Raw genomic sequence first — 9,133 nt, 5'->3', positions numbered from 1 at the left:
TCAAGGCAGGAAAGGGTTTCTTACCAAGTCCCACCCAGAAAGCTCTGCCGGCCTCAGGAGTGCTTCCGCATCCATGGGAAATGGGGAAAGGCATTGTGCCCAGTCAGCTGAGCCACCACTGCCCACCCAGCTTCCTGCTAGGGCACCCGGGAGCGGAAGACGGCTCCAGTGCCACCCACGCGCTGAAGGTAAACTGGGCTAGTACTCATTCTGCTCAGATCTGCGCTTTGTAACAGAGCTGTGGAGGTGGGTCCGCCCCCTGCTCCCGCCCGCCCGCCAGCCCGCCAGCCCGCCAGCCCGCCTGCCCGCCTGCCCTAGGGTTTCAGATCTCTCTGCTCCAGCCTCTCCCTCCTGACGAACACGCTGTTGTTGCCAGGGGCCTTCGCTGCCTCAGCTTTTCAGTCCTTCTGCTTTAGCCACAAATCACACAGCATCACCATGGCCACTAATGTAAGCGTGCAGAGTCCCCTGTAGTCTCCCTATGCACTCACTCTTCTTGCTCGGCAGTCCCTTGGTGTCCTCCCGAGGGAGGGAGAGACAGACAGACAGACGGAGACACACACACACACACACACACAGTGTAGGGTTCTGCTAGGCCCCGACTGGCAAATGAAGCCTACATTTCTCATCTCAGTTTATTCAGGCTATGCCAAGTTCTTGTGCCCCGTGACACACCCAAGGAGCCCCTGCCACCCACCCCCAGCCCCCTGCACCCTTCCTGTGATCGGCAGAGCAAGGACACCCGCATCCTAACTCCCAGAACTAGGACTGTGCTGCCTTTCAAGGCCAAGGGCAGTAAGGTGCCCGTGGAAGTCGGCTGCTAATTCAGCAATGGGAGAACAGCCAGACAGTTCCAGGTGACCCGGGTGGGCCAGGCACAGGGGCCTGGGAAGCGAGAGAGGGAGGCAGAAGCAGCAGGGAGGTGGCAGCCTAGAAGGACCTGGCCACCTGCCGTCGCTGGCTTGTGAGGAGGAAGGGGCCGCGAGCCAAAGGCACATGGCACATTCTAGAAGCCTGAGAAGACCAGGAAACAGATTCTCCCCGGCAGCCTCCAGAAAGGAACACGGTCCTGCCAGCGGCCGGGAGTGGGCCCAGGGAGACCCATTTCAGACTTCCGGTCTATCAGGACGGTAAAATAACAAAGTTGGCACTGTTTGAAGCCACTCTGCTGGTGACACTTTGTGACAACAGCAGTAAACCACAAGGTGCCCACCGAAGCCTCCTCCCCCTTACTGTCTGTGCCCAGGTGGAGGAGAGGCCCTGTGATGGCAGAAGTGTGTCCTCACCAGCCATTTAGTCCCAGGCCTCCACGGCAAGCAAGGGGAGTGCAGGGCTCAAGAGCTCCAGGAAATCCGACACCCGTGGGTCAATCCAGTTATTTTAGATAAGAGAAAGCTGAGACGCGCGAGGCTACTCCACTTAAAGCCCAGACTCTCGCTGGCAGTCCTCGGAGGCCGCCGCTCTGCCTCCTGGTCACACGTCCCGGGGGCCCCGGGACAGACACAACATCCAACAGGCCGCCTTGGAGAGGCACCAGGAGAGAAGGTCAGCACGAGGTGGGCGAGGCCAGGAGGAGGAATCGCCTGGAGCCCCCGGAACAGCCAGGGCAGCCCTGCGCCGAAACAGCCTGACCCACTCAGCAGGGAGAGGGTGACGACAGCTCGGAGGAGCCTGGAAATGCCAAGCTGGGGCTGCTGCGGGACGCTGGGCATTTGGGGGCGCACTGCCGAGACCCCTGCATGCCAGCTCCGCTTCTGACCCCAGCTGCCTGCCAAGGTGCATCCTGGGAGGCAGCAGGTGGGAACTCAGACACTTGGGTCCCTGCCACCCACGTGGGACCGCCAGACCGAGTTCTGGGCTCTGGCACTGGTGCCCAGAACTGTAGGCATTTGGGGAGCAAAGCAGCAGATGGGAGAGCTGTCTCTGTCTCTCTGCCTTTCAAAGAAGTTAAATAAATAAAAGTTTTCTAAAGCTTAGCATTTCACACCTCAGCGGGAACCACAGCTTTGGGCAAATTAGGAAAAGGCACTTCTTCCACAAGACACCTTTTTCCATCTGTCAGAAAACTGTCAGAATGTACTGATTCTATCAGAAGACAGAAAACGCTTGTACATATCACTCATACGTATGTCCATGTCTATAAAATAATAGGTGACCCCTTAGATGGGAAGCCTTTGTGCAGTGCACAACCTACACAACCATACACAGCTGTCCTAATAGTGGGGACCTCACTCCCCACTCCCCTCCCTCTGCCTGGAGCCTCAGGCCCACCAGAGAACAACCCTGACTTCAGAGTTTACCGTTTTGTGCGTAACTCCCCCCTGCTCCCCCAGGGGCTCCAGGCATTCACTCCTCTCTGGCCCCATTAGGGGAGTACAGGAAGAGGAAGCAGTGAATTTGAATGCGAATCCAGTGTGACAGTTAACAGAGCAGGCCTTGGAGAAACCCCACCCCATTTTCCTGGTCCAGATTGCGACGGGGCGTCTGCGAGGATTTGGAAACTCGGTGAGCTCCTGCCTGGGAGCCACTGGTGTTACCGAGTGCAGTCCAGCGGCACCCAGCCGCGGGGAGGACGGACTGCTCGCTCCACCAAGGGTCCCGCTGCTCCTCCGCTTTCTTTGCGGCCCACTTTCAGCATAAAATGCAATGTCCCCTCCTGCTCATACGGGTCTGTGTTGCTGGCCACTCCCTCCCTCGCCCCCCAGTCCAGGCCCTGGGAGACGCCAGAATGACCGAGCAGGTGCATCCGAAGAGGCAGAGCCCGATCTGGGGCGGACGAACAACAGGTGCAACCGTGCTGCTGCCGTAGCCCGCGCCAGTCAGAGCGCCTGCTCCACGGAGGCCCGTGCCGGGGTGGGGTCAGGTGGGCCAGGCCACAGGGAGATATTGCCGCCAGCTGGGGCGGCGGGGCGGGGGAGAGAGGGAGCGGGTGGGGGCCTTAGCCCAGGTGGGGGAGAGGCGAGGCGCCACCTTCTCTCCCAGCCTCGTCACGCGCAGTTCTGATGCGGCCGTCACCTCCGCCTGGCCAGTGTCCTCCCCACCCTTTGGACAGAACTGCTCTATGCACCTGCTTTCCCATCGCTTTCCAGTGAGAACGCAGCCAGCGGCACGCACACGACGCGCCCCTCCCCCAGGTGCCTGAAGCCATAAAGAGGCGAATTACCTCACGGAAGACCCCACGCCAGCACCAGCGAGGCCACCGCGCCGCTCCCGCCGCAAGCCCTCACCCCGGGGCTGCCACGCGCGGCCCCAGAGCCTGAGCCCAGGCAGGCGCGCGCCCCGCTCTGCCTTCATTCATTCCCTCATTCCCTTTTTAAGTAAGGGAGCTCCAGGCCTCTCCGCGCCCAGGCCCGTCAGCCCGGCGCCGGAAGTGGCTTCGGGAGGGCAGCGCCTTGGCTGGGCCGTCCAGGGCCGCGGGCGGCTGTGTCGAGGGCCGCCCACTTCAGCACGTGGCTTCTCAGCGCGTGGCCGACTCTGCGCCCGCAAAGGGCAGGCGCCTCACCCCCGGAGACAGGAGAGGGGCAAACTCAAGGCTGCTGCACAGGGCCCCGGCCTGCAGACTGCCCACGCTGGGGCGGACCCTTCCTGCCCCACGGAGAAGCCCGGCGGGCCTCACGGCCTCTCTGGCTGCCTGGACGCGGGCCAAGCTGCCTCGTTCCCCAGGGCTGACTTCACACTTCGGAAGAGCCTCCAGCCATCCCAGGACTTTGCCAGCAAAGGAGATGGCCCCCGGGCTGGGTGGGGCTGGGGGAGGCCACGCGGAGAGGTGGGAACACGGGGCCCAAGCAGCGCGGCCAGGCAGGCGCCGCTCTGAAGAAACGGAGCACCAGCCTCCAACTGTGGAGAGCTGCCCCTTGCCCCCTCGGCTTGCTGCCTCCCGCGGTCTCCGCAGGTGCTCCCTAAATAAGTGCTCACTCTCCGCCCAGGGCCAAATGGCTCGTTCCAGACTGCAGGAAAGCCCACAGGAGGAGGTCAGTCTCCATCTGAGGCTCCAGGAACCCCTCCAAGGCCGGTTCCACCGGCACAGGGAGAGCCAGTGTGCTGGGGACCAGGGTAACTCTGGGTTTAACCTAGAGCCCAGCAGCACTCGCCCGCAAAGCCTCCGGCTCTACTGGGACCCAGGCTGTGCCTCCGTCCTCGCCGTCCCTTCCGGTTCACATGACTGCTGACAGGAGCCTGGGTGGACGGCATGTGGCCAGACCCCAGGACCCACTCAGGCTGTCTGCCCCCCACTCCCGCAGGCAGCATCTCCCAGGCAGGCATTTGTTCTCATTTCTGCTCCCTGCAAAGTTTCTACGCCCTTGCACAGCCACAAGGGCCGAAAACCATGTCGGGGAGGAGAGGCGGCCTCGGCTTTCTGGCTGAGCTTCGGAATCAGACAGGCAGCTGGCAGTGTTTACCTCCTCTTCCGGAGGCTTTTCTCCAGACAGTGGCTCCCACTCTCCCGCACTTGCAGAAGTCTGCATACCTGGAGTGGATGCGGGCGGCAGGGCTCGTGAACAGAGTGGAATTTTCCATTTATAGAACAATGATCTCTGGGCCGTTCTCATGGTAGGAGCTCAGCGCTCTGTGTCAGCAAAGCTGCCCGGCTTCTGCAGGAGCCCCACGGCACTCAGGACTCTTTTATTTTTGGTGGGAGAGGGGGAGGAAATAAGAGGATGACGTCTAACTGGAGTGCCAACACAAACCTGACAAAGGAACTGGGCTGGCCAGCGCAGAGTATCACTGCCTGGCTGCAGGCCTTCCGCCGGCCGCTGGGACCTAGTTGGTGAAGAGGAGACCGAAACACGCGTCCCCAACCCCTAATGGGACAGGAGTTGCACATGCACAGGCATCACTCTGCTGCCTCAAGTCCTCCCCGGTGCCTGCCAGCCCAGGCTCTGGGTTGCCGTCTGAGGGCAGGGCCAAGGCCAGAGGACATTGCTTTTCTCACTTCCCCCTCCCCACTTGATCACTGCTGATGCAGGCCCAGGCTGGGACTAGGACACCTGCTGTGTACATGGTGTAGCAGGCAGCTCCCCCCACCCCTGCTGGGAGGGGTGAGGCCTGAGTCCTGGTTCCTGCTGTCACAAGACACTTGTGCTGTGGACCTTCATCCAGTCTTCTCTGGATCTCGTGCCCACGGCAGCATCTGCAGTGGGGAAGGGAGCAGTTTTCCTGGTCCCAGTTGTAAGGTCCCATCCTTGAGGAGCCCTCAGCACCCAGAACCTTTCCTACTTTCAATTAAAAGTGGGTGGACAAGGAGGGGGAGTTGTACCCTTTCCTGGGAAGGGCAAGACCACCCTCTCAAGCTGCTTTGACACACAAAAGTTTTAATCCAGCTATTTTTTCTTTTTTTGCTCTTGTTTTCCATGTGACATATAAGAATCCATTGCCAGGGCTGATGCTGTGGCATAGAAAGTTAACCCTCTACCTGCAGGACTGGCATCCCATGTGGATGCCAGTTCAAGTCCCAGCTGCTCCACTTCCCATCCAGCTCCTTGTTAATGGCCTTGGAAAGCAGTGGAAGGTGGCCCAAGTGCTTGGACCCCTGCACCCACACTGGAGACCTGGAAGAAGCTCCTGGCTCCTGACTTCAGCCTGGCCCAGCCCTGGCCATTATAGCCATTTGGGGTGTGAATGAGCAGATGGAAGCTTGCTTTCTCTCCTTCTCTCTGTGTCTCTCCTTTCAAATAAATTAATTAAAGAAGAAGAAATCCATTGCCAAATCCCAGGGCATGAAAATTTTCCCGTGTTTTTCTTCTAACACTTGTATGGTTCTGGTTCCTACAGTGAGGTTGTAGTCCCACCTTGAGCCGGTTTTTGCACACAGTATGCGGTGTTGCAGGCTAACTTTTGTGCAAGAGACGACTTTCTCACCATCTGCTTTCCTACACTGCTCCACCCTAGTGGTGGCCGATGCCAGGACCCGGGTCATCAAACCCAAGGCTGTGTAACTTGCAGCTACTCATCACTTCTGTGTCACACCCAAAGAGGAGACGGTGCGATCTCGCCAGGATACAGCTCCCAGGCTGACCAGGCAGAGATGGGTCTCAGCTGCGTGTGGGTCTGTCAGGCGAGTTCAGACACACATCATGTGGGAAAGTGCCTTGTCGAAACAGAAAGGTGGACTTTGTGCCAACAGCAGCATTTTCATACTTGCTTCGCGGGAAGCCCCAGGGGTTTTCATCTACATGCTGTTTTTCAGTACTGTACCGAAAGGCCGTCCTTAGCTGCACAGAAGGCGGGGAAGGTGACCACTTTGCTTCCCAGCGTCTCTCGGAAGAAGGCACAGAGGACAGCGGGTGGTCCTGCAGCCGCCAGGAGCCAGGCTGTGCACACCTGTTCACAGCCTGCTGATAAATACACTGCAGGTTGAATTGGCCTGTTGCAATTCCAAACTCTTGAGATTCTGTTTCTTTAAATAAAAAACAAAAACATCTATTTTTACCAAAAAAAAAAAAACTTTTATTCACTTCGAAGTATTAAATTATAACACAGAATACATTTTGCTTGTCAAATCACACACACACCGCAGACTTCGACCGAGGTTCCGAGGGCCTGAGGAGCTGCGCAGGCCCCCGCAGTCGCGGATGTCCTGGGCTCTGCACACCTGCTGGGCAGCCTCGGCCGCTTAGGACAAGCAGCTCAGTGAACCTGAGCTTCCTGCGGGGACCGAGCCCGAGAACCGCGCTCACGCGCGCCTTGCAAGCGGGGACAATCGAGGGCTGGGCGACCCTGGCGTGCGCGCAACACCCTCCGTTCGAGACGCGACCCACGATGTTGGAGAGACGAGGGGAGGCGACAGGGGGCTTCTCGGACTGTGGGCCTGGGGCCGCTCAAGGCCCGGGGCGGGGAGCGTGAGCCCTGGGCCCCTCACCACCAGGCAGGTCCACCTGTTCCCGACTCGAGGCGCAGCGCCGGACGAAAGCAGGCCGAAGCCACCGCCCCTCACCTCCCAGCGGCGCGCGCAGTGCACGCCCCCTCCCCGACTCCACCAATCAGCATCCGGAGCGGCGCCCGTGGCGCGGGGAGGGGGGAGTCTCTGGTCCTCAGCCAATGAGCGCGGCGGCCCGAGGCGGCGCCTCGCCGCCCCCTCCCAGAACGAAAGCCTCCTGCAGCTGGCGAGGGCCGTGGAGCGCACTGGGCGCGGGAGCCGCGCGGGCCGGAGCGCAGCGCGCACGCCACCCGTCCCCGGCGCGCCTGCCCGCGCTCCGCCTCCGTCCTGGGCGCGGCGCGGGAGCCGGGGCGGGGGAGCGCAGGGGGCAGGGCCGCGGCGGCGAGGAGGGGGCGGGGAGGAGCGGGCCCGATAAAAGGCTGCGGGGCGGCCCCACCCCGCGGCAGGCCGGCCGCAGGCTCCGCGCGTTCCTTCCGTCCGGCCCGCGCCGGCGGCGGGGAGACGGCGCGCGGCCCGCAGCCCGCCCATGGAGGCTTTCCCCTGGGCGCCCCGCTCGCCCCGCCGCGCCCGCGCCCCCGCGCCCATGGCGCTCGTCCCCAGTGCCCGCTACGTGAGCGCCCCGGGCCCGGCAAACCCGCAGCCCTTCAGCTCGTGGAACGACTACCTGGGGCTCGCCACCCTCATCACCAAGGCGGTGGACGGCGAGCCGCGCTTCGGATGCGCCCGCGCCGGAGACGGCGGTGGCGGCAACGACGGCTCTCCGCCTTCCTCCTCTCCGTCGTCCTGCTGCTCCCCGCACGCGGCCGCCGGGCCTGGCACGCTAGGGCCGGCCCTGGGGCTGCCCGACTACGACGAGGACGACGACGACGACGACAGCGACGAGCTGGGCTCCCGGGGCCGCTACCTGGGGGGCGCGCTGGAGCTGCGCGCGCTGGAGCTGTGCGCGGACCCCGCCGACGCCGGGCTGCTGGAGGAGCGCTTCGCCGACCTGAGCCCCTTCGCCAGCCGCGCGGCCGCCGTGCTGCTGGGCTGCACGTCCGCCGCCGAAGGGACGCCGCGCGAGGAGCGCGCCGCGGCGTGGGCGGCCGAGCCCCGGCTGCACGCGGCCTCCGGGGCCGCGGCCGCCCGACTGCTCAAGCCCGAGCTGCAGGTGTGCGTGTTCTGCCGGAACAACAAGGAGGCGGTGGCGCTCTACACCACGCACATCCTGAAGGGCCCCGACGGGCGCGTGCTGTGCCCCGTGCTGCGCCGCTACACGTGCCCCCTGTGCGGCGCCAGCGGCGACAACGCGCACACCATCAAGTACTGCCCGCTCTCCAAAGCGCCGCCTCGCAGCGCCCGGGACAGCCTGGCCGGCAAGAAGCTGCGCTGAGCGCCTGGCCGGCGCCGCCCTGGGCCCCACTCGGGACGTGGTCTTGGCGGCTTGGCAAGGCGGCCGGCCCCGCGGACGACTTTCCAGCCGAGCGGTGGGGCCCGGACGCTTGGGCGCTGGGTTCTCGTGAGCGCCACGTCCAGGACGGCGAGGGCCGGGTGTGTATTCCTCTGGTTGAGCGCGGCACCCTCGCCGCGCTGTTTACCGTGTACTTGGACCCGTTTTAGATGCGCCATCAGTATGGAATCCCGCTCCCACCTTGGGGTGTTTCGTCCTATGTCTTGGAGGCACTTTATTAGCTCTAAAATATTTTTTAATGGCCTCTGAACCGAGCTTAAAACTGGTGGTTTTATGGAATGTCGGCAAAATGACTTATTTTATCGTTTTGATGCAATTGAGTTGTCCTTAATCAGTTACCCTAATTCCAGGTGGAGCAAATGCCGGTTTAGTGAACTTCCCAGCATTCGCTTGGGCGAGGCTCGCTTCCACCCAGACGGGAGGTGTAAGACGCGCATCTGTAGCAGATTGAATGCAGCTCATCTTTTTCTGTGCCAGATCTTTTATTACTCAACTAGCAAATGGCCTTTTTCACATTTAAAACTTGTGCCAAGTCCTAATCATATTGTGTGTACACTTGGAAATGGTGCTGTTTTAAAAAACCTGGTGTATTTATATGGTGATAGTATATTAATTCATTAATCTCACAACCTGTTCTACCGGGCACCTACCCCCACTTCGAAGCTAAAATGTTTAAGACCAAGAGAGCAGTATTAGCCTGAATTGCTCGGGTTCAGCGCTGCAGCGGAGGAAAGCCCATCCCAGCTGCTGCCTCCCTAAGGAGGGGTCCCTGGAGCTGAGAGGTTAATGTCATAACGTGTGCCACA

The 9,133-nt window shown here is 61.5% G+C and overlaps 1 protein-coding gene across 1 annotated transcript; it reads left to right on the top strand.

Annotated features, from left to right (window-relative positions):
• The first annotated feature begins 7,268 nt into the window (after positions 1-7,268).
• NANOS1 (nanos C2HC-type zinc finger 1) lies at positions 7,269-8,599 on the top strand. The gene has a single exon (XM_070057135.2). The coding sequence runs from the start codon at positions 7,404-7,406 to the stop codon at positions 8,247-8,249; it is 846 nt and encodes a 281-aa protein (XP_069913236.1). The 5' UTR covers positions 7,269-7,403; the 3' UTR covers positions 8,250-8,599.
• Positions 8,600-9,133: the final 534 nt, after the last annotated feature.

This window comes from Oryctolagus cuniculus, chromosome 15 (genome assembly GCF_051225735.1).
Source record: "Oryctolagus cuniculus isolate XC-2025 breed Fujian yellow rabbit chromosome 15, ASM5122573v1, whole genome shotgun sequence".
In the NCBI taxonomy this organism is placed as follows: domain Eukaryota; kingdom Metazoa; phylum Chordata; class Mammalia; order Lagomorpha; family Leporidae; genus Oryctolagus; species Oryctolagus cuniculus.
Note: the sequence above shows the minus strand (reverse complement) of the source record. Positions and strands in the feature narration are given on the sequence as shown.

Bases quoted from the DNA above. Each gene is read 5' to 3' on its own strand.
- NANOS1 (XM_070057135.2), top strand. From the start codon at position 7,404: ATGGAGGCTTTCCCCTGGGCGCCCCGCTCGCCCCGCCGCGCCCGCGCC.